This window comes from Oreochromis aureus, linkage group 15, assembly GCF_013358895.1.
Source record: "Oreochromis aureus strain Israel breed Guangdong linkage group 15, ZZ_aureus, whole genome shotgun sequence".
NCBI lineage: Eukaryota > Metazoa > Chordata > Actinopteri > Cichliformes > Cichlidae > Oreochromis > Oreochromis aureus.
Genome location: NC_052956.1, coordinates 33,896,180 through 33,921,114, shown reverse-complemented (window position 1 = coordinate 33,921,114; position 24,935 = coordinate 33,896,180). Strand labels below are relative to the sequence as shown.

The window sequence follows — 24,935 nt, the reverse complement described above, 5'->3', positions numbered from 1 at the left end:
TGTCAGTACGAGTCGAACTGTGACGAGTTCTTTATCAAAGCAAATGGAAATGGTTTCGTGTTGGCTGTGGTCTGTCGTGCTCGTAACCACATCAGTCTGTGAAATAGTGTCGCACAGTAGTAAACTGTCCATCGCTGCATTGCACAGGTCGCAGACGGAGTGCGCCACAATCGTCACATGACAGCGCGAGGAGGACTGAAAGCAAAATGTAGGCGTCCGTTTCGCCGCCACGTTATCTCGTCGTCGTCTTTTTTGTATTTTTTGCACACTGAATAGATTGAGTGCTAAAGTACGGAGCCCCTCTGATGACATGGTCCAAAAAATAAATAAATTGTGGCCACAAAATACTACTTCACGTTATGGTGCCCACGAAATACTATTTCGAGGGCACCAAATAGGTATAACGTGCGCACGAAATGCTAATTTGTGGGCACGAAACACTACAACATAACATAACCGTGATCCTTCCCAGGCCCTTGCAGTTGGTTGACAGTAAAATCTATCCCGGCTCCAGGTCGTACTTATGTCTGTAAAGTAACTGGGCTCTCAATATCCTGTTTAAATGTCTCTCCGTAATAATGGTTCCTTGCATTGCCAGGCTTTTCAAAATGCATTTGTAGCTCATTCCCAGCCTAAAATAAAACTCAATTATACTGTCTCTGTCCATGGTGTATAGGTTTAGCCTACTCTTATGCTTATGTCTCCACGCAGCTGTCCAGGAATTGTATCAATATGATGTGCTCACGTTATCTATTTCGTTGCCACAAATGCGTAATTCGTTGCCACGTTATACCCAATTTGTGCCCACAAATTAGCATTTCGTGCGCACGTTATACCTATTTCGTGCCCTCGAAATAGTATTTCGTGGCCACAAATAAGTATTTTGTGGGCACGTTATACTATTTCGAGGGCACAAAGTAGTATTTTGTGGCCACAATTTATTTATTTTTTGGACCATGTCATCAGAGGGGCTCTGTACTAAAGTATATAACTGCAATATATTTATTTAATATATATATAACTTCTAAAAATGAAGTGTTAGCTATCTCGGTAAATTTTGTAGCAAGAATTTAAAATATGAAATCAATTTACACAGGTTATATGTGCACAAAGACCACTGCTCTGTGGAGTTTAGGTTTAAAGCATAGCATTTGCACACACGTAACTCCACATTTGAGGTGGAGATGCTGTGACTGTCTTCACCCTGTTACTAAGGCAGGTGGACATGTGGGAGTTGTAAATATCGTCAAGTTGCTCATGAGATTGATGCATAGTAGCACTGATTTTTTAAATATATATATATATTTATCTTCAGTTGGTGGCATCTTCATTGAGCTGACCACTTAATAGGATATGTACTTCAGCAAAGTCATGCCTCTTTGTAATTAGCATTTGCACAATTCGGTCTTTTTCTGTCTCTTTGTGTATCTTAATGTTTTATCACTGTGCAAACAAAAACAAAATAGAGATGGTGAAATGATCCCTGCTGGGAATCATGAAGTGTCATCATCTGCTACCTAATGATACAACAACCATTACCATGTTGTATCTGCTGCTGTATATGAATAGAAATATACACAGCTACAGAAATTTTACAGATATTCACATATCTTACAAATACACAGATGTTAATTATCAAAGGTAGGCTCTTTAACCAGCCTGCTGAGGTTTAGAACTAAATAAAAGAAACAAATGATTGCCATTTAGCGTTTGACCTTTAGAACTGTGTAGTCCTTGAATTTATATGTGCGAATCATACTGAGGTTTAGTACCAGTAATATTTGTTTTTTCCCTTCAGGAACCTCCAAAAGTTTGTTGGCGTTTATGCTAGATACCACAGATTTGTGGCATGAAAGAGAAAATTGGTCTACTGTAATTAGTTTATGGGAAAGTAACAGCAGAAACAGTTATGTTGAGGTATTAGTTATGTAGGGCAAGAAAGATGGTGTGGCATGTGTTCATGTACAGTATTATGATGGAGGTTAGTAAGTATGTCAGTTGGAGGTGGTATGTGGGGATGGATTAGGTGGAAGGAGGCTGGTGAGATATTTGTATTCACCCAATCTCTTGGCTGTTGTCCTTTCTTTCATGCCGTAACCTGATGGGATCTAGCAGGTCACGTGATGTGGAACTACTTAGTATAGAATATATATCTGTTTTCTTTCTCATGACGAGCTGTGCATTTGATCCGATACCTCTGTCTCTGGCTCACATGCATTATCGTATTTGTTAAAATGATGTTTCTGTATCTTTCATTTTAATCTTTTCCATTGTGGCTGTATACACTTGTTCTTTTTTTTGTATCTGATCTAAAGGGTTTAGCTGCATTAGTTGTAAGACTATTGCTGTGATAAAATACTGTTATTGTAACTGTTTATTTACTGTATTGATTATGCAATAACATTCAGCTTGTTGTCATGAATCAGAATCAGCTTGTGCGTCTATTGAGGAGTCATAGAAGAAAAGTGGTATTAAACTTCTTCTTCTTCCTTTTTTAAATGTAAACCCCAACTTTACCAACTTCAGAACTGTACTGTTCATGTATGCACTTTCAGATCCCAAATAAATTTGAGATTATAGCTTCATGGGTTGTTTGGAGTATTATTTAATCCAATCATTTCAGCACCTTGTTGAATCTCTCTAAATGGCGTCAAAAAACAGCAGCTAATGTAGTCTAGGTCACCAATATTAATGGATCTGTAACGGCTTACAGATTATTAGCCATTAGACTGCTGTCATACAAGCTAGAGTACTTTATAATTTTATTTTATTTATATTCTGGTCATAGTGGACTTTAATATTTGTTTATTTTTTGTTGTCTTTTTTGTTAACAGTACAGATCCAGTGAGAGCAAGTCAAAAGGATGTTACAGTACGTGTCAACATCCAGCAGCAGCCGATATTCAATTTCAACACTGTTATCATTTGAATTAAGATTTTCAAATGTGAAAGGGGTTTGCAAGGCACTGTATGTATGACATTATGCATACAATAGCTTTGGTCCTATAATCACTTGTGAATTACATAATTATGTGTCAATGAGTCACACCATGAACGCCAAATTGACAGAGACAACTGTGTGAGCAACCGTCTTACTCATCTGCTCTTGAACTTTTCTTCACCCTTTAGCTTCTTAGTAAGTTCCAATCACTGTGAAAGGGGAAAGAAACACGATCAACCAGCAAGCAACAGAGTACAAGAAATATGAAGCTGGATCACAACTATGGACATCTGTCATTGTATTCAAAAGAACATTAAGAGAGACTTTTTGAGCTTATTGATACCTGTACTAAACCAGAGCCTTGCAACATAAGCACCCAGTTCCCAAACACAGAACACAGAACAGATTCAGTGTTGTGCCTTACTCTCAAACGCAAATGTTAGCCACCCTTTGATCTCAGTAATAGTGAAAATAGCAGAACTTTCTCGTTTATAGCCACAGAAATGCTAACGGTTAGCTTCGAAATTGTGTCAGTGCAATTGCTGAGAATTTAAAAAGGCAAACAGTGGATCTGCCCATAAGCAGTTCATAGAATTTTACACATTGCAAATTAATAACATCAAAATCCAAGGTCAAAATCCAAGATGCCGCCTTTCATCTTTCATTAGCTGTTTCTGCAAAGAAAAGAAAAGAAGAAAAACCGTCAAACCTTGCTCTGCGTTTCTCTTTTAAATTTAAGTTAAGTGGCTAACTAGTTAAAGCTAGAATTTTGGGCTTTTTTTTTAAAGTAAATACTAATATATATTAATTAACCCTCTGAGTCCTATCCTGGCCATTTGTGGCCACTTTGCTTTTCGTCTTTCAACCATTTTGTTGAAAATGAAACTTCCCAAAGGTGTGTATTTCTTTCAGATTTTCTAATTTTCAACATCAGCTCCTTAATAATGTCAATAATATTCACTATACACTAAATTGTTCCTCTTGGCTCTATCGTGGCCATTTGTGGCCAATTGAAACCCATTATAACCACCTTTTTTGATTCCTTGTTACTGACAGTACTGTATCATACGATTTAGGTAAAATTGCTTTCATTCTAAACTCAACACATGAAAATAGTAGTTTTAATGTTTTTTTTACCAAATTTCATCATTTACCCATTTTTGCCCAAGCAAGCAATTTCATGTAATATTCTGAGTTTTCTATAGGGGTGTTTGATGGCTTACTGCACTCCAGTGGACCAAAAGAATGACACAATTTTGATTCAGGTTTGATCTTAAAGATGTTAGACAAAGGTTTGTGTTTGTGCATGAAAAAAAAAGTGCCAGTGTGAAATTGCAGCACAACTTTGCATTTGCAAGAGAGAAAAATAAATTATGTTGCCATACGTCCAAGTTCATGTGAATGTCTCTTGATGCAAGCTATTGAGCTTTGAGCTTCCTGGGGAATTTTAACTTTGATGTTCATGATGAAAGCACCTCTAACTTTGTTCTTTTCATTAAAAAAATGCACACCAAAATATCTACTCTCCCAACAAAAAAAAAAACAGAGAAAGAACTCACAGGACACTGCAAAGTTCAAAGCTGTAGCTGTAGCATAAACAACAACAAACTGGAACTGTTTGTAATTCTGTCCTGGGGTTTATACAGGTGCAGTCATTTGTAAAGCTATAAATAAACCCAGCAGCTTCAAGATCATTTTTGCTCTGGCAAGATGGCAAGACGGTCATATTCACTGCTTCAAGCACTTGACTATGTGATGCGCTCAGAAAGCGAAGATGACGAGGAATCCGCTGCATCTGAAGAAGAGGCTTCTTCTTCAGTCTCCTCAGAGAATGACAGCATCACTACCAGTGATGAGGATTACCATCCAGTGCCCGATTCCTCTTCTTCAGCAAGTGAGAATGATACACAGACAGCAGTCGAGGCAGAGCAGCTAATGGCAGAGACGGTAGGAGAAGCGGCAGACGCCGGGGCGCCGGTGCCTGAGTGGATGTCTCGTTCTGGGAATATTGAGTGGTTTCCCACTGCTGAGGAGACCATGCGCGGGCCCACCCTGTATGCAGTTGCCCGCATTAGCACCCTGAGATCTGCATTTGACCTGTTTGTGACAGAAGAGATCATTCAGCTGCTGTGCACCCACACAAACCTGCATGGGAGGCGAAAGTGTGAGGATTGGAGGGATGTGGATGATGTGGAGATGAGAGCGTACATTGGGATTCTGATTCTCGCTGGTGTCTACCGCTCAAGGCATGAAGCATCGCGTGGTTTGTGGGCTGACAAGACCGGACGGGCAATATTCCGTGCTACAATGCCCCTCTACCGCTACGCCCAGATCAGCGCAAACATCCGCTTTGATTACAAGCTCACCCTCCCGGGACGTTTCAGGAACGATAAGCTTGCTGCATTTCGCGTCCTGTGGGAAAAGTGGGTTGCTCGTCTCCCCCTGCTGTTCAATCCAGGAGTTGACGTGTGTGTCGATGAGCAGCTGGTTGGATTCAAAGGTCGATGTGGATTTCGACAGTATATGCCCAAGAAGCCTACAAAATATGGCATTAAAATCTGGGTGACCTGTGATGTGGCAACCTCCTATGCTTGGAAGATGGAAATTTACACAGGAAAATCACCTGGAAGTTCCCGGGAAGTTAATCAGGGAATGAGAGTTATGCTACAACTGACAGAGGGGCTCCAAGGACACACTGTCACTTGTGACAACTTCTTTACATCATTCAGCTTGGCAGAGGAGCTGCTCAGAAGAAAACTAGCTCTGGTTGGCACAATCAGGAGAAACAAACCAGAGCTCCCTCCCCAGCTTGTTCAGCTGAGACAGAGGAAGATTCTTTCATCTCTCTTTGCCTTCACCAAAACAACCATGGCAGTCTCCTACATGCCCAAGCGAGGGAAGAATGTGCTTCTTTTGAGCTCAAAGCATAGGGAACCAGCAGTCAGTGATGGGGAAAAGAAGAAGCCAGCAGCAATCCTTGATTACAATAGGTGTAAAGGTGGAGTGGATAACCTAGACAAGGTTGTTGGCACCTACAGTTGTCGGAGGAAAACCGGTCGCTGGCCACTGGCTCTGTTCTACAATCTTCTGGACGTCTCAGCATACAATGCCTTTGTCCTGTGGAAAGCAGTGCATCCTGAGTGGGAGTCCACCAAGACCCACCAACGAAGGGTGTTCCTGGAGGAGCTGGGCCACATGCTGGTGACTCCAGAAATTGCAAGACGGCCTTGTGCCCCACGCTCAAAAGCAGCCGCTGCAATTGTTGCTGAGATACAGCAGTCAGGATCGGAATCAGAGTATGACCCACAGCCCATCAACAAAATGAGGAAAAGGTGCGAACTGTGTATAAACAGAAGAAGAACGGCAACCACTTGCTCCAGCTGTGGAAAGAGTGTCTGCAAAGATCACTCTGCTGTGGTTTGCGTGTCCTGCCTTCCCTGAGTGCGCGCGCGCACACACACACACACACACACACACACACACACACACACACACACACACACACACACACACACACACACAGAAAGAGGATGTATTTTGTACAAACAAGCAATAAAAGGCCGTTTTTGGCATGACTAACAAAGTGGGAGTTTCTTTTATTGGGGTCATTACTCACAGGAATAATACAAAATATTAATATTAATGATAATTCTTTTTGTTACTGGCACTGACCTGCAATGATTTAAAAAGAAAAAAAAAGGTTTTGTCATTCAACTGCTGAAAAAATTTGAACTTTATTGCTATTTCCCCCCAAAAAACATAGTAGTAACATATAATTTGACTGGTATTCAAAGGGTATAATTTCTAATTTTGAATTATATTTTGGTTTTCATGACTAGGACTGGTTTTCATTTAAAAAATGAAGTTGGTCTAAGTAGAAAAATGTTTTAATATATATGAATTTTATAGCATTTTGTAAATGTAAACAAGGGGTGGCCATTTTTGGCCACGAACAGTCTGAGAGGGAGTTTTTTTGTTTTTCTGCCACTGCAGAAAAAAACCCAATGTTGCATAAATGTCATTGATGCTGTTAATTATTGCTATGCATCTAACCGTCATCATGGTTAGCAAATAAATCAGATGGCATGTATTATTTAGAAAAAAACTGGGATTTTATGATTTTCTCTATTCATGAGTTGTTATGATTATGTGCTCTAACTGGTATTTAAAGGGTTAAATTTCAGAATTTTAATGGAATTTTGATTTTCATGAACAGCCCTGATGCTAATCTAAAAAATCATGTAAAAAAAACTGGACATTTTTCTTACTATATATGAATTTTATAGCATTTTGTAAATGTAAACAAGGGGTGGCCATTTTTGGCCACGAACAGTCTGAGAGGGAGTTTTTATGTTTTTGCTCTCTCTGCACTAAAATAACAATGCATTATAATCAATGTTGATGTGAATCAATTATATGCCCCAGACTCTACTATTAATAATACAAGAAATTTCAGTAGCAATGCAATTATATAAAATTGCGAGATTTGAGGTTGTCGTCCAGCTGGTGCAGTGGACAAACAAACTGGTGTTTAAAGGGTTAAAAAATATAAAAGTAATAATTATTTTATATTTATGGAAAGAACTGAAGTTACTTAAAAGCTTTATGCAGAAAAAAATGGCAAAAAAACAAAAATAATAAAAATTACAGACCTAATCTGTAGGTGGCCACTTTTGGCCACGAACAAGCTGAAAGGGTAGTGATTTTGATCAGACTCAGAGGGTTAAACTGTCAGCCTTTTCAGATTATTATTTTGTTACTCCCTTATACTCCGGAGCCAGAAACGGGGATGTCCGAGGATTACTGAAGGCAGCATTCACACCTGTAGTCAATCAGCTGATTGGGCGGTTCCAGTGAGGAGCATCTTCGATATCCTCCGTCCTACTTTCTCAGATCTGTGTGGATTCCTTTGCAGATGCCAACATGAAGCTCTCGGGATTCCTGGCTGTGCTTTTCCTCGTCTATACTGAACGGAGCGGTTTCGGGATGTGTCATCCCAAACCGGCCTGTCGCTACCCACCCTCTCAGTGGTGTAGGTCCCTGGAAATAGCGATAGAATGCAGGGTAAGTCTGACCACACTGGGGGTCATCTATGCTCCTACTAGTAATTTAGTTTAGTATAGGCTAGGCACAAGTAGGGACAGCTGAGCGAGATTTAAGAAGTTTATTACATTTTCATACATTATTCATGTGCTTTTACTCAGTAGAATATAAAATGGTCTTCTCAATATGAAAGCGTCTTCTTAATGTAAACTCTTTGAAGCAAAAGACTAGCAGGAAAACAACAGGAAATGTTTAATATTGCTACTGTGCACCCAAATGGTATCATTCATCACTGTTGTACCTATAGAGGACAGTTTTTGTGGAGTTGAAAGTTTCCCTGGTCTGGACATTAATAAGAGTCATGCCTCAGAAATTGAACACCAGAGGTTGTTCATGTGACTGACAGAGCAGCTCGAGGTCAAATCATGCAAACACCTAATCAGTTTAGAGAGAACAGAGTCTGGAGGAGGAGATGAATGTGCAGTGACGCTTCCTTAGACCAGTTTGAGCTCTCTTTTATTAATGTTAATCATTGTCCTTCCTCTTTATTTTTTTATAATGTCAATAATGTAGAAAATGCTCAGAGCACCTAAGAGCTATTCTTTTCAGTTTTCCAGTGATTGTGTTTTAAACTTTAAATTTGCAAAATGGTTCAAGTCACATTTGTTACTTTTTAAAAATTAATCCTTGTACATGGTACATGTCATGGAAATGTTCTTCAGCACTGAACTTGTATGTGAGCGTGTTTGATGCACTTCAGAAAAGTGTTTTCTGTAAATGTAAAACATGTCAGCAGCTATGAAAAGCACTTTTTATTTGTCTTGATGTCATCCGATTTCAGTAAGAATTAACTCTGTTTTTGTAGGTGGAGAAACAGTGTATGGAGGTTAATGCTACCAGGCCAAACCAGGCTGTCCCTGGAGTATCTGTCACACTGTACTATGAGAGTCTGTGTCCAGACTGCAGAGAATTTATCACCCAGCAGCTTTTCCCCACCTGGACAATGCTGCAGGACATCATGGCTGTCACACTGGTGCCCTATGGGAATGCTAAGGTCCATCAGTCCTCCCTCTGTTGATGCATGCAGTTCAAAATCAAAGATGTTTCACCTGAATAAACCTGGGCTTTGTTTCTCTTGTAGGAGCTTCGCTCAGCAAACTCTCCCTTCACCTGTCAGCACGGAGAGCCTGAATGCAGAGGAAACATGATCGAGGTTTGAACAGCTTAAGCTTTGCATGTTGTTGTTGTTGTTGTTGTTGTTGTTGGTTTTGTTTTTTTTGTTTTTTTTTCCCCCCTGCCTGGTCTTCTAGACTGATCGATCTCTTCCTCAGGCCTGCATCCTCCATTTAACCGAACACTCTCTCGCATTTCACATCATCTACTGCATGGAGGCATCTGCAGATGTTCTGAGCACTGCACAGTCTGTGAGTAGCTTCAGAAAAAAATGTTTATATAATATAAGGGTCGTTTTCATTTCCAACGATCACAACTGTTACTGTCATAGCTGAGCTCATAGTCCTGAGGAGCCAGCACAGGCCATCAAGAAAATAACCCCCCTGCTAACCTGATTCATGTCCTTGGAAAATTTGTTTCTTGATGAGTTTATGGTCTCAATCCCTGGTTTCAACTCTTATTGTATACAGTATGATGTTCACTCTGATGCTGATTAAATAAAAACAACAAATCAAAGGAGAAAAGGACGGCCTACTCTTTAACTGAGGATTGCAACAGCTCCTGACATCAAAAAGCAAAAATGGCAATCATAAATGCTCAGCTCAAAAACTGAACGGACTGATGGGTGACATCACATCGGCTATGTCATTGCCCTTCTGCTTTTTCTCTGGCTTTTTGTCTCAGTGTCTCCGGCTGTATGCTCCCTCTGTGCCCTGGTCCAGAGTTGACTCGTGTGTCAAAGGAGATCTGGGATACCAGCTGATGCGTGCCAACGCTCTTATGACCAGAGCCCTGAACCCTGCACACACACATGTGCCCTGGATCACCTTCAATGGGGTAAAATGCGAGCTGAGATTTATTTAATATACTGATATATGCTTTTGATTTTAAAATGCTAGAATTTGAAATTAATTCGGAGCTGCAGAGAATATGAACTAACTCATGTTTTCAGACAAGGCTTGTGCATCTTTGTACACCTAGTTTCTACAGTTATTCAGATTACACCAAATCTGTAAGAGCTGAAGTGAAAGGATCTTTTTTTTTTTTTTTTTTTTTTTTTTCTTTTAAAAGCACAAAAATCATGTAGTCCCTATCAGCTGCTTAAACTCTTAACTGATATGACTAAGCTGAAATTATTACTGTGGAAAGAGTTGTAAGTTTAAAATTCATAATTTGGGTGCAAAGTTTAAAAAGGAAAACTTGGATAATCAAATATTTCAAGTGAATTTAATAGCTTTTGTTGGGTTTACAGAAGGAAATGCTGGGGCTAAGTGCTGTCCTTATTACAGGAATACACAGAAGAGAATGAAGACAAGGCAATGTCGTCCCTTTTCCAACTGGTTTGTCGTCTCTACAAGGTGAGTAGATGTATTTGTGAATGAAGTGCTTTGATTCAAACACAAAACTGGCGTCTGACTTTCTGTGCACGTTTCTGCCTCTACAGGGGGTGAAACCTCCAGCCTGCACTGGAGCTCCGGTCCGGCTCGACAGAAGCGTCTGCTGAGCATGAAAAAAGTTGAAACTGAAAGTTATGTCAGTCCTACAGGAAAACAGCCAAATGTGACACATTAAATTAGCCATACTAATGTTTAGTTTGTTTCAGTGTTGCTGTTAATACTATGAAAATGTAGGCAGAGTATTATAACTTTCTTGTGTAACAGAGCAGATAACTAAATTGTCTCTTAATTCAAATCTGTTTTATAACAACAAATGCAGCCAAACGCAGGATAAAAATTTCCATATAATTTATTGGCATTTTCCACTTAAAACACCCTGAACTCCCAAGACTCTTTTGGCTTAAAATGCAAAACAAAAATAGATTTAATTTCTCTGACAAAAACATTGGAGTGGCAGGTGGATACATACTTGTAAAGTATACTTGATTTTTAGGCTCCAGAACATAAAATCAGACATCCTATGTTACAGTACTTTGTATCGACAGACACATCTGAAGAATAAATATCTCTATAGAAGTTTGCACGACACAGAGGCTGAAAGAACAAGACTGCATGGACGTGGGTGGAGGCGGAGTCAGTGCAACACAGTCTGTGTGGAAGCACGAACGCTCCCGCTCACCGACACAGATGGCGCTGTATGGCACTGACGTCTTCCTGCAAAGAGCCACGGTGCTGAGTTTAAACTGCTGTAACTCCTCAGACTATTCAGTGCTGAGCAAATTACACCCGCTGTCAGAAAACTGTTGCTGTATATCTACTTAAAGTATCACACAGGATAAAAATATCAGTTTTTAATTTGTTCATTTTTGTGTTACAATAAGAGAAAATAATGACTTACTAACTAGAAACACATTATTTGTTGTGCCACATCTGAGAAAATCAGTTTAATCTTAGAAGCCAAATTTTTTATTGTATTTTTACATTTTTGGACAATTATTCCTTAATTAAATGTAGTATAAATATAATAAACTTCTTTGCGGGGTGGTGGTAAAACCATTGTTTTTTGCTGTTTGTTTGTGCTCTTTGATAATGTAGCCATGTTCACATGGCTACATTATGCAAAAATGTAGCTAAAATATGTTTTCTCCTCATAGAAAGCTGTTTAGCACTGATTGGTTTTGATCCAGTTAAAGGATCTTGACTCGTGGCTGATGAACCACAAACCAACTTTTGCAACGATACATGTTGAAGTTTTTTCATGACGTAACAAAAAACAGACGTTCAAATGCAGTGTTTTAAAAAATGTTTGCTCTTCAGGGTGATGCTCAAAGGCTTTGAGGTTCACTGGCTTACTTCAGCCTGTTACACTCTAGATAATTAATAAAACTAGCCAAATGCGGAAGGAGCAGAGACTTCTGTCATGTGAAGGCATCTGTGGTCAGCTGGATACTGAAATCTAAATATGCTAATGAGTAAAAATTACTGTAAAAACTGAACTGCTTTGATTACAATGTGAACGGTTTAATAGGAGACCTTTATAATATGACAGCATATCTACTCACAATTATTTTTATTATACCTCTAAACTGTCTCTAAATCTGGAGCCTTCTTCTTTTGCACACTTTGTAAACGTTCTCAAAAAATGTATGTCTGGCAACAGTTTTCCCACTTTCCTCTTTCTCCACGGAAAAATGAATGGAACAACAGTCTGAGGATCAGCATTTCAAAGTCATCACAGTGGTCCTTTAGCACAAGGCTCAAAACGTTCCTAAACCACGTAAGGCTGATCAATAAAGCTTACTAGCTGAAATAATGAAATACTGTTGGACTAGTGTTTTCTACTACTGCCTGACTGGGAAGTGCATCGTATGTTGCGTAGTGCTTGCTTACTTCCCGGTCTTTCTACCTCAGTGACGGCGACAAACACTGTTCTAGGCTGAATGTGTACTTGGTACAGAAAGACAAAGTCATGAAACACCTGAAACTACACACATCCTCGAGTCTCAGCTATCTGATTAGGAAAGAACTGAACAGACGGATCCTAAGCTGCACAAAATCTATTGAATCTTTTGCCTTAAATACTGTTAACATGTATCATTTGTAAAAACTAACACTATAAAGTTAATGACTTTGATACAATCATCAGGTTAAAATCTCTAGTGTAAAAATGTACAGCATTGTAGGCTGGCAGGTGTTTGTGTGTTGTCAACACTTGTGGCACACGTTTATCCCAGTCGAGCACTATCTACCAAATAAGAGCTGATGGAGCACATTCTGTTTAGGATTAACTACAGGTGACTTGTTTCTGCCACCTGAGCTCTCTCTGATCTCTACATCGGTATCTGTCGGCAGGGTAGGAAAACACACCGCTGGGATTTTAGAATTCAAAGATCCTCGTTGTTTTTTTGGGAAAATAAAGCAATTTAGAAGCAGCATCTTTAGTTCAGATGTGCAAACATGTTTTACGTTTGACTGAGGTTTGAAGGTTTGTGTGTCGTAAAAACATTTTACCATTAAAGGATAAGGCTGGCATTTTTTACATTTTCTAAAATACCTACAAAAACAAAATCAACAGCAAGGGCCTCTTTTATAAAGAGCTCTGAGCTCAAGTGTGACTTAATCAAACAGGTGTCAAAGCCTGTGATGAACTACACTGCTGGTTTGTCTTCCCCGTTCTGTTCAGATCAGATGGTTGATGGCTCAGGTGCCCTCAACATCTAGACTCATAACATGGCTGAAGCTTTTAAATTTCCATCTATCAGCCATTATAAATGCACACACTGATAGTTTGTCAAACATCCAAGTGGCTTCCTTGGATGCAAGTTAACAGGATGCTCGCAGAGTTTTGGGAATTCTATGATCTGAAAGACATGATGAATACACGTGTTACAGAAGTAATATAGTAGATTACTTGTTACTTTTACAAGTCACAAGCAGTACATCTTAAATTTCCCTGGACATAAGCACAAATCTCTCTAATCTCTTATAAGCAGTTTAATAAAATATAACCACAAAAACAACTACACAAATGTTGGTTTTAAAAACAAAACAAACAATTTGAATGAGCACTTCATAGAAGTTCACAGAGCTTCAAAACAGTAGTAGCTGTAGCTGCTGGTTTTAATTGTAGCAGTGCAGACAGAAATAATGTGACTGCATGAATAGTTTTTCCCAACAAACATGTGGGAGCCTTTAAAAAATGAACAGTTTCTTTGTTGGACACATTTTCATCAGGATGGTAGAAATAGGATTGAATGAAAAATGACTAAATTAAAATTAGGGAGCATGTGCATCTGTGGAACATCTATAGAACAGATGAATATGATGCCACACAATACTTTGTTATAGCAGTGGTTCATTGTTGGCTGATTATTAAAAAAAAAAGGTTTTTGCCAGCATTATTCTTTCATAAGAATAAATATTCAGAATTGGATTCAGTTTGGGTCTGAGGTGGGAGGCTGGGTTTTATATTTCACCTACAGTTGTTGGAGTTTGCGCAACTTTGGACTGTCTCAAAACAAACAGATGCAGTCCTAGAATTCCAATATTATCTGACCGGTAGATGAACAGGAACTTTAATAATGTTGCAGGCCATCAAATCCTTTGTTGAGACACTAGTTTGTGAAAGCTGGTTAGTTTCCCGCCCTGCCTTCTGGTACCTTTAGTCAAATGCCTTGTACTGTGTTTTTGTGATCAGCAGGCCTACAGTGGGTGAAGCCCTTTTTTTGTGACTGAACAGAAGAGCTGAAACGGCCGAGACAGTAAAGTGCTACTGCGGACTGGAGGCACCCTGATTTAAAAAACCAAACAAAACAAATGCTTTTTAAGCACTTAACCACAGACGAGATCAGCTAATGTACAACAAGGAACAGGTCGAAAATCAAAACAGAACAATGACATCATTAAAATTCATTACAGGTACAAAATAAAATAAAGCTTAAACTAATTATACAGGTGGTGTCTTATAGTTTCAACAGGTGAGACTGGGGTAAAGTCTTCTTCAGTGTTCAATTTCTGTGGTGCTACAAGCTGGTTTAAGTATGTAAGTTGCCAAATTTTATATTAAAGGGTTTTGATTAAATGTAGAGACATGCCGCGGGTTAAAGTCTCATTTGTCCGGCTTGGAGGTAAATCAAACTGGAAAGACTGTTTGGGGTGGGGTGGTCAGGTTAGGGGGTACCCAGTACATCTGTGCTACATTAGATTTATGTTTCTCTTCATACCCTGAGGTTAAAGTCCATCGATTTTTCTCATTTACATCCTGTATTTGGTAAAATGATTCATCTCTCACATCATTCTTAAAGAAATCAGACTCACTTAATCCAACGAGGACTCAATAATTTTATACCTTAAACTAAAACTATGGTGCAAAATAATTTCCAAGACCCTGTCACACCACTGCGGTCCTCATTCGCTGCTTGCGTCCAAATGTCACAGTTATTTTGAAGGAAGACATTTCCTTTACCTTGTTACCTCTTGTTAGAGTACAGGCCTCAGCTTCGTTCTTCTTCCCAGAATAAATGCAGCAGTTTCGTTCTCTTTTTTTCTGTCTGGGACTCTCCAAACTGAAGCTACAACAAACCAGGACGGCCTATCAGGCACCCAAAGATAGGCAAAAACTATTCTCCTTGCTGAAAAACGAAACATAAAACAGAGGGGGAACATTCCTCTGTTCTCCAGAGTGGGTGTCTCCAGTGTAAAGGGACTGTGGTGATTTTACAGACATTATTGGTAAAGGCTTGCCCTGCCTCCATCGACATACATCCAGCACCCGTGTCTCTCAGGCAGGGCAGGTTGTGCTGGTCGTTATGTGCCCAAACGCAGGCAGGCCACTCCGTCGCCCTCCTGGCTCAGTTCTCTGTCCCTGTCGACACCTTCCCGCCCTGGGGAGGCCAGTGCTCTGTGAGGGTTGGGGCTCCGCACCGACATGGCAGCCAGGTTCAAGGTCCGAGATGGGTGAGGCGAAGGGGGACGGTACCTGCTGCCGCTGCTGCTGCGGGGGTCTGGAGATAGAGATGGGGGGGAGGAGTCTCGGTGCCTCTCCCCTGCAGACTGAGACTGATCCTCTATGGGACTCTCCAGGTCAGAATCTGCCTCCTCATCTTCTTCCTCCTCTTCCTCCAGAGTTAATTCAAACTGGAACTTGTCCCCTCCTCCTCCTCCAGAAGGGATGGGTGCTCCTGCTCCCACAGCTGCTGGTCCCACCTCAGCATGGTGCTCTTCTGGGGTGGAAGGCGAGGGGCTGCGGGGGATCATGCTCTGGTACCACTCCCTGTTGTCCTCCAGCGTGTCCAGGATGTCCTGAGCGTCGGGGTGCACTAAGTCGGCCCAGGTCTCCCACAGTGGGTGCACAATGTAGTCAATGAATCCCACCTGGTTATGATAATAATGTTAACAATAATACAACAGCAAACGTGACAGGAGTATAATACATAAAGGACAAACTGGATGACGTTTGCAGAGTAAATACTGGAGAGGTGGTTTCTGGAGACATGGGAAGAATAATAAACTGTGCAAAAGTCTTGAGCCACTCCTCATTTTTTTGGTATTTTGCCTGGAAAATGGGAAATACCTGCAGCAATTTTTAGAAACATGTTCAAATATACATAGAAATAAAGTATATGAGGCAAAAACAACTGAACAATTTAGTGAAGATTGCTTGCTGCTTCAGTAACGTTGGAGGCCAATCCACGACTGATAGTGTTCGATTATGTGTTTTTTTTATCCAGGTGTGCTTTTACTGCATTGGCAACGTGTTTGGGATCTTTGTCATGCTCAAGAAGAAAACAGGTGCCATTTAGACACTTTCCAGATGGTGCTGCATGATGGATCAAAATCTGACTTTACTTTTCTGTTGTCATAATTCCATCAATGCTGACAAGAGTCCCAACAGAGCCTCCATTGTGTTTTACAGATATTCACTGTGGCACTTCTCGCTCTCTCATCAGTCCTGTTCTTGTGTAGTTTGGCATACCTCAGCCATTCTCTGTGTTACCCTTCCTTAAGAATGGCTTCTTGACAGCCACTCTTTCACTGCATCAGCTGTAGAGCCCGATGCATTGCACAGCACATCCCTCTGAAAAGGTCAGGTTCAAGGCCTGAACTGAAAGTGAGTGAAAAAGCAGCCAAATGTCTAAAGAAAAACTTTGAAAGACTTTCAGAAATCCTGGAGAACTTTTGCTCAAGAGCACTTTAAAAGGATTATAATAAAGTTCGGCTCCTTGGAAGCAAAACACAAGGAAATGAGGGGTGGCAAAAGACATGCACAGCACTGTACTTTTAGATTCAGCCTATGAAGGCGTGTATATTAGCTTATTGCTAACTCTTAACTTCACAACACACAACACAGGGTATTGTACTGTATTGTATTATGCATTATGTAGACAGGCTATTATGAGACTAAAACATCTGTTAAGGTTGCTGTCTGTCAGCACCTGAGTCTTCTCTATGGAGGCGTTGTGTTTGTCACACATGGGGCTGATCTCCATGCCTCTGTCCCGCTCCCTGTCTCCCTGGGTGAAATGCTCCTTCATGATGCGGTCCGTCCACTGGCGGTAAAGCTCCAGCGGTTTGGTTGGATTGCTCAAATCTGCACAATGGACCATGTTCTGCAGAACCTGGAGGAGGAAAACGCAGTCAGACTTGGCGTGTCATGCTGGGCAATGTTAGAGATGCAATGCAGCAGTGACTTAATTTAAAATCTCACCTTTAAACAATAATCCAGAAAAAAATTCAGTTCTAAAAACATTTTGAGCTTTGGCAACTGTCACTCATAAAACTAAGTCAATGTGACTGTCATGCGGTTTTTTGGGGGGGTTAAATCTGTCCATTCAGGGCAGCAGTCACTGCTGACAGTAAAAACCCATCTACTGTTTATTCAAACAAACTGCACTTTTCATGGGCTGTCAAGGAGGCGGGGTATTTATTATCTTTTTTTTTTTAATGAAATTACACAATTTTTTACTTAGAAACAAAATGAACACAGAACAAAACAATATAGATTTTCATATATTGGACTGAGAGGGTAAATACCCAACTTTATTCTTTATTACTATGATCGAAACCTTTCACTCCCATCAGAACCCCAATACTCAGCAAAACTGCACAGATGTAATGACTTATCTGTCCAGTAGGTGGCAGCACCTTCACACAGACAGCCTGGTTTAACGTGCAAGGTGTGCACAGGTCAAAATGGAAACACGCTGACACCAGTGTCTTTGAGCCACTGCATAGTTTTCAGCTGTCACATGGAGCAATTTTAGTACCAAAATCCTTTTTTTTAAAGACCTAATGGTGAAATGCAGAGAAGAACTCTTCAGAGCAGAACTCTCTTCTGCTCATTGCATGAATGGACAAATGGTTTGCACATGTATATAATTAAAAAAATATATAATGTATAGAGATATGTATGATAATGATTTTTAAACATATATATACTATTAAAGTGTAATGCCAGCAGGAGTTGCTCTAACCTGGATACGGTCAGAGTAGTTGTCTAGTAGAAGGACTCCCAAACTTGTGACTTTCTTGGTCTCCACCATTGTCTTCATGTCTGCCAAAAAGTTCATGTGTTTGGACATATCTGTGGCCAGCACCTACAGAGGACAACAACCACACAAACACACACCATGCATTACAAATGTAAGGGTCTCATGCTCAACCTAAAGACTTCCTTGTGATTACAAGGAAAAGGAAGTATAGATGCAGGAAGTGAAGTGTTGTCTTACAGTGCCTGGGTTACAAAATGTAATGCTGACAAAGCAAATGCACACAGGCTGTTTTATCATCTATCAGATTCACTGCAGCAGTCCTGAGCAACACCTGATCTGTGTGTGTGTGTGTATGTGTGTGTGTGTGTCTGTGTGTGTGTACCATGTTTACGTATCTTTGTGGGGACCAAAAATTGGAACGTTACTATGTTTGTGGGGGTTAGGCACTCATTTTTGATGTTTAGGGTTAGGGTGAGCGGCTAGGGAAAGCATTATGTCAATGTGATGTGCAACAGCAAAAATTATGTTTCTGAGTTCAGCTCACAACTTTTTGCTTTTCTTTGTTCCGTCCAGTTGTAGATGGAAAAAAAAGGAAGCTGCAACTTTGTTCTCAGGAAAAAATATATTACCAACAAGATTTTTCAGTGTATCAGCAACATTCACAAGACAAACAAAAAACTCAACTGAAAAGATCACATTTCAAAGGGACAGTATAGCTAATGATATAATTACATCATATAAAAAGGGCAGCGCTCTCACCATGTCAATCACCATCTTGCGGAGAGAGTCTCTCTGTTTCTTGCTGAGGTTCTGGAAGATGTCACAGTTTTCCTCCTGCAGCAGTTTGAAGCCCACAGCGAGGTGGTGGTTCTCCAAAACCGACGCATCATTATACATCAGCGCCAGCTCTGAACCTGGAGAAACGGAGGTAGAAATCCATAAAAACAAACAGCAGGACACCTTGAACATAATTCTACTTTATTTAGCTTGATGTAAATCGAAGTTCACAGCAACCCACTCGGAATTAAATCCTGTGCCACAGTGTGCAAATATAATAAAGAACCAGACGTGGCATCATTTCTATGTATTACTATGTATTTTAAAGGGTGGAAAAGTTCAGGAAATATGTTAAAATATTTTGGCTGTAATCATTATTGATTTTAATCTGTACGTCTTTTTTTTTTTAGCTAATTTTCAACTTTAATGTATTTGCATCGTCAATTCAGACTCTTGTTTTTACATTTCTGAGCTGCATCTAAACTATTATTAATGATAACGACTGAACAAAGCTGCTAAAATAAATGTGTAGATTACGGAGATCCATATAGAATAAAATAGACAAATTAAAATAAAGGAAATAACCCTTTCATGCAATGTGGTCACTACAGTGGACAGCTGTTCAAAGGCTGTGTTCTAGTATTTGTGTCAGTGTTGATGGTATACTTGCACATAAACCACTACATTGGACACTGATGTGTCACTCCATACCAAATTCAAAGTCAAAACGTATGTTTTCCACCTAAGTGGACATGTAAAAAAACCTCTTTGTTTAAAAAAATGAAGTTCAAAAATCTTTTTTTCATGCTTAAAGATCAGTAAAAATACTTAAATAAAAAAAATCCCGATTGAGGTTGTCATAATTCATGCATGAAAGGGTTAAAGGAACAAAAATAACAAAAATAGATAAAATAAATAAAAAACCTGTGGTGTGTATTTGTATGAGAAAGTGAAATAATGACACACAGGTATGCATATTGTTTCGGGTCTGTGAGTTAACTCAGATCAGTCTGCCTCAACCGTTTGATAAATATATCATCCTGAGGTCTCGGGGAATACGGCGTTCCATTCTGATATATGTACTACTGTATCTTCTCGACCCGCTGTCATGCACGCTGGGGATGGTTTGTGCCATCTAATTGTGATACACCTGGTTGGTGCAGTTATCAGTATTCTTAGAAAATACTATTCATCTCTGGTATTTGATACAAAAATGCCATCTTTTGATCCTTAGTGACATTTTGGTGGAATTCCTCTTTGAAAGGCGGCTTTAATCCCAAGATTTTAGCTACAGTTTCTTTCGGCTTTTAAACTGTCCTTATTTACCCCAAGCTGTATGCTGTTTAAATAGAAAAACAGAAGCCTACTGGTGTTTATGAGGAACTGGTTGGTGACTCCTGGGTGGTCGACATCGTGGATAGCACTGGCAAACAGAGCGGCGATGATCTCCAGGTCTGTGAAAACCGCCTGAGGTGAACGAGGAAGAGAAAATTAATTCATTCAGAAGAAAAAGTAGGTGGAGCTCTGCTCGGTCCACTGAGAGATCAGAGCCCTGGAGCTGGTAGGGTTAAAAAATGCCTTATTTGCTCACCTCTAAAGCCGGGGTGGAGAGGAGGACGTGGGTGGACTGCACCACATCAGCTGCGTGGATGTTGTTGTGATAAGCTACGTCTGCATGGTAGTGGTCCTCTAAGGTCATCATGAAGGTGATGAAGGTGTCAACTGGGATCTCGAAGGTTTTCAGAAGGTCTCGCTCCTGTCACATTGATGGGGAGCATTCAAAATAAACATGAGACACAAATTGGGTCGATTCTGGTCTTTGGTGAAGCGAACAGATTTCTACCTGGAAAATGGTGTACATGGTCACTGTAAGTGGACGGTTTCCAGAATATTCTGCTACTTTGAATATATCCATGCCCCAACGATCGATATCCTCAAATTGCTGCAGAAATAAAAGAGCATGTAAATGACACAGCGCATTTGTAGGTGTGTTTGTGTCTTTCTATCTTTGCAGCGTATGTGTGAACCTACCTTGGCTAGCAGGTTCTCGTGTGGTGTGTTGACTCCAAAGCGAGGGATGGAGGCAGGTGCCAAACCCGGGCTTTGTGTGGCCTTTTTCACACCACTGATCTGTGACATCGGCCTCTTTTTCTTCTCCTTCTCCTTCGGAGGAGGAGAAAGGATTTCCACGTCATGTTGTTTCTCTGCAACATGAACACACACGTAATGTTATGGCCACATGTGATTCATTAGATCTGTAGGTGTTAGAAAAACCAATGACAGAGTGCTCACCGCACCCACTTGTGTCTTCAACCCATTTAAAATACACAGCCACTTGATTATTCAGTTCTACCTGCCTTACATTTAAAGGGAGATAATCACGCTGGTTTTCTTATCTTTGCAAAGCTTTTTACTCTGACAAACGCAAAAAAATCACAAGTTCTCTCAGATCTGTTAAGCTGACTCACCAAACTGTCCATAATGTAGCCGTTTCTATGAAGCAGCCCTGTTTCCACATAATGTGGGTCTGATTGTCATTTAGACACACTGCTGTTAGCAACTGTTCATGAACCTAAAAACAGGACGACAACCTCCTCACTGCAATCACTCGCAGAGAGATTGGCAAAGTTCTTAAAAAAGGTACTGTCGGATTTAAAAATGCAGACAGATGCAGCCGGCACGGTGCAATCAGTCTGAGTGAGCATGCACCGATGAGCGCACCTCATTTGTGATGTGCTTCTTTGGAATTGGGAACTCAATTGGTTGCAAAGTGGTTGCACTCCTAGTAAAAGCAAGGCTGCTGAATGCTAGTGTTACTGCGCAGTTACTACATCACTATTGGTGGACGGATTTGCAACCGATTTGCAATTTTTTGCCAGTTTGTCACAGTCAATCACCATATTATCACAAACACTTTGCATATTGGATGTAATTTCTAATTCGACCCCATTCATTTGCAAACCCATAGGAGGCTGACTCCATCTTATTGCCATTCGATCACAATGCTTCGCCTTAACAGCCCAAAGTTACTTTCAAGACAGGAACTGACTCTAAGTGGCTACAGACCTGGTCCCTGTTTTTGCAGCAACCATTTCAGAGACAATGACATTACAAGTTTATTGCACAAAATCACAATAATTTTGCTTTTGCTGTGGCCTCCTATCACTGTAGAACTATTGTAGATCTGCCTTAGACATTGGGAAGTATATGATGATGTGTCAACGTCTGCATACTTTTAGCTACTGCTACAATTACTACTAATACTGTCAATATTTTAGTAATCATTGCATCAGAAACACTTAACTTTGTAAGTATTAGATCATAGTGTGACTGCAACAGCTCACGCAAATTCTCAATACTGCAGCTGGAACTTGTGATTCTTCAACTGTTACTGCAGTCACATCCACTACATGTACTTTATACACTTACTATGACTTTAGTTGATAAATTGTGAACAGTCGCTGTTTCTACAATTGCTATTAACATAGATAATACAAGCCCACCTCAACAACCAACAGTTTATGGAAAACCTGAGAAAAAAAAAGAAAAGACTGGACATCCATGAAAGACTACAGAGGATTTTCACAGGATCCTGTCCATGGTAAAGAAAAACTTTTTCACAGCATGTAGCAGGATGCAAAATACTCCACTCCCAGGGCTACTGTATAGACACGTGACCAAGAGAAAATACTGAGGGTTCACCAGTGTAAAAGCAATGCAGAAGTAGAGTATTTTACAAACTAAGCTAAGACTACTGAACAAACAGAAAGCCTGCAGTAAATCATCATAAAGACAGAAATCCACGTTTTGGTGATATCCATGAATTTAAGCAATTAATTTACATTTGTGATATTGTTTTCCACTTACAAAGACTGTATAAAAATAGTGGCAAATCCTAAACGGTTAAAGTACGCATGTCAGTTGCATCCTTTGCTTCATTTCAAACCCACTGTAGTGGTGCACAGAGCTAAAATTCAGGAAACCGTCACCGTGCAACCTAACATTTTCGTAAACACATGAATTCCTGCACAAAGGCACTTAAACATATGGAAAACACGTGTAAACCCATCTTCATCAGCAGTATAATGACACATAAGCGAGGCCGGTATGAATAACGCAGACTCAGTTCACACCACCTGATCAGAAACCCGAAATCTATTCGTTCTTAGCTGAGATAATAAAACAAGGCTAAAAGGAGCAACAATATTGCTGGTTTTGCAGTGCAGTGTTTAGTTGGCCAGTGAGATCTGGCCAACTAAACACAATTAATGTAAGTATCGCACAAAAACACCATGAAAACAGATTTTATGGCAGCAGGTGGAGAACACTAGCAGCAAAAATGTAACGATGATGGTTAAAAACCATCTGTTTCCCAGCAGTTTGATGACAAAGCTCTTGTGCTTTTGTTTTCCGAAACACTTGATTAAGATCAAAGGCAGGAGATTTTGTTTTTCAACCCAAATTAGAGAGCGTAGTCCTTGAGGCAAAAACACAAAAACACCAAAAGGTTTCCTTTGACGGTATCAGCATCATCTCAACATGATTTGTTGACTCAGAGGTACTGTCCCAGCAGACACGTCTGTGTTGGAGACGACTCATCCATTTTTGGGGGGGTACAAACCAAGGGAATAATGATACCATTGTGACATCACGGACAGCCAGCTTTACCTCACGTCCACACATCCTCTTCGGTATTTTCCATTCATTGTGTTTCATTAGCACAGAGGCACGAAATCCAGATACGAGCATACGGCACCTAAGGATGCACAGCGATCTGAGTGGCAGCGTCACATGAGGCGCTGTCTGGCCTTTCTCACCTCTCTCACAGTGCCTTCTCTTCCTCACACCCAAAACCATGGTGCTCATTTCCAAATGCAGCCAGACTTGAAGAAGAGGCACTCATATCAAAACGGCGTCCGACTGACAGCGCCATCCTCGTTCAGCCGGACCATCCTGCCGGAAGGGCTGTTGAACACTGAGCCTCCTATTCATACAGCACGCCGTTGAATAATGTGCACCCTGTTGCCGTGACAACGCCACACAATGTGTCCGGGAATGCTGTCTGCAGCCCCGCCTCCTTCTTTTTCAGAAAAAGGAAAAATCCTCACCTTCTCCATCTGTCCTGTTAACACAGTCCTCACCTTCTTTCAGAAACACGCTCTTTTCATTTCCATGTACAAGAAAAAACCCCCACATCCTTTCTCCCCCACAATGACTCCCTTCTTCTATATAGTAAAATTCCCTTTTCCCTGTTCCTTTGGAAAGTCATCCTCTCCTTCCCTTCCCTTCTTAAAAAAGCCTCATTTGACTTTTCTGTCTTCTTTTTTTTGTCCCTATTCATCCTCAAAACACATTTTTATCCACTCCAGTAAAATGCAAGAAGACATCCTAACATTCAAATATGTTGAAGAGCAAAAAAGAAAAACAGGAGATGCAAAGAAGCACATTAGCTTACTGGCAGTGTTTCCCCCCAGATTCGTAGTAGATACACCTGTGGTATCAATTTGAAACTCCTTCTTTAGGTGTTGCATTCACAAGACTTTGAGAAAAATTTCAAAGTTCTGACTTACCGAGGAAGGTGTTGGCAATGAACTCTGACACCTGATTCCCTGAGCGGCTTGTTTCCGATAGCTGTGTCAGCTCGCGGTTCAGCATCCTCTTAAACTGTGAAGACATTACAAAACCATAAACAACACATGGTTAGTCTGCACACACACACACCAATTATGGGTGTGCATGTGTGTAGCAAGGCATTTTATTTCAAAATCCTTCCTGTAACTGTAAACACTAAAACAACATGCCTCCTTCCCTTCATTTGACTCTTAGAACAACAGAGGAAACACGTAGCAAACTACGTTACCAAAATATGGGTACAAACAAACAGAAGGACCAAACAAAACAAACACTGAAGCACTTTCCAACATTTGAATGAAATTTGTTTCAAGTTTTAAACATGGAGACAAAACGGTAAACAAAAAGGTTTCCAAGGACAAACAAAAACAAAAACAAACAAACCCACAGTGCATGAAAGGTCAATGGAAAAAAATGACTAATATGTTACTACAGACAACCTAATGGATGAATGTCATATTTTAGCTTTTAAATTGCACATTAC

General features: G+C 40.3%; 3 protein-coding genes across 9 annotated transcripts in view; 2 read left to right on the top strand and 1 right to left on the bottom strand.

The window, feature by feature from the left end:
- Window positions 1-4,650: 4,650 nt before the first annotated feature.
- Window positions 4,651-6,381, top strand: LOC120433015 (piggyBac transposable element-derived protein 3-like). Its single transcript, XM_039598457.1, has one exon. The coding sequence runs from the start codon at window positions 4,651-4,653 to the stop codon at window positions 6,379-6,381; it is 1,731 nt and encodes a 576-aa protein (XP_039454391.1).
- A 1,390-nt stretch (window positions 6,382-7,771) lies between these two features.
- Window positions 7,772-10,748, top strand: LOC116318397 (gamma-interferon-inducible lysosomal thiol reductase). Its single transcript, XM_031737393.2, has 7 exons — window positions 7,772-8,004; window positions 8,849-9,037; window positions 9,125-9,196; window positions 9,315-9,407; window positions 9,841-9,993; window positions 10,446-10,514; window positions 10,601-10,748. Exons 1-7 carry the CDS (start codon window positions 7,864-7,866, stop codon window positions 10,658-10,660), a joined length of 777 nt encoding a protein of 258 aa, XP_031593253.1. The 5' UTR covers window positions 7,772-7,863; the 3' UTR covers window positions 10,661-10,748.
- Window positions 10,749-10,884: 136 nt separating this feature from the next.
- Window positions 10,885-24,935, bottom strand: part of LOC116318379 (cAMP-specific 3',5'-cyclic phosphodiesterase 4D-like) — a 104,375-nt gene continuing 90,324 nt past the window's right edge. For all 7 annotated transcript variants that reach the window (XM_039598792.1, XM_039598791.1, XM_039598794.1 and 4 more), the window contains 9 exons: window positions 24,391-24,484; window positions 20,852-21,024; window positions 20,664-20,762; window positions 20,412-20,576; window positions 20,188-20,287; window positions 18,803-18,957; window positions 18,026-18,148; window positions 16,988-17,170; window positions 10,885-15,926 (listed from right to left, as the gene is read on the bottom strand). In XM_039598792.1, the coding sequence (XP_039454726.1) occupies window positions 15,360-15,926; window positions 16,988-17,170; window positions 18,026-18,148; window positions 18,803-18,957; window positions 20,188-20,287; window positions 20,412-20,576; window positions 20,664-20,762; window positions 20,852-21,024; window positions 24,391-24,484 (1,659 nt within the window). In that variant the 3' untranslated portion in view covers window positions 10,885-15,359. The remainder of the gene's footprint in view (window positions 15,927-16,987; window positions 17,171-18,025; window positions 18,149-18,802; window positions 18,958-20,187; window positions 20,288-20,411; window positions 20,577-20,663; window positions 20,763-20,851; window positions 21,025-24,390; window positions 24,485-24,935) is intronic.

Bases quoted from the DNA above. Each gene is read 5' to 3' on its own strand.
- LOC120433015 (XM_039598457.1), top strand. From the start codon at position 4,651: ATGGCAAGACGGTCATATTCACTGCTTCAAGCACTTGACTATGTGATG.
- LOC116318397 (XM_031737393.2), top strand. From the start codon at position 7,864: ATGAAGCTCTCGGGATTCCTGGCTGTGCTTTTCCTCGTCTATACTGAA. The intron at 9,197-9,314 runs GTTTGAACAGCT...TCTCTTCCTCAG, and splicing joins GCAGAGGAAACATGATCGAG to GCCTGCATCCTCCATTTAAC. The intron at 10,515-10,600 runs GTGAGTAGATGT...CTGCCTCTACAG, and splicing joins TGGTTTGTCGTCTCTACAAG to GGGGTGAAACCTCCAGCCTG.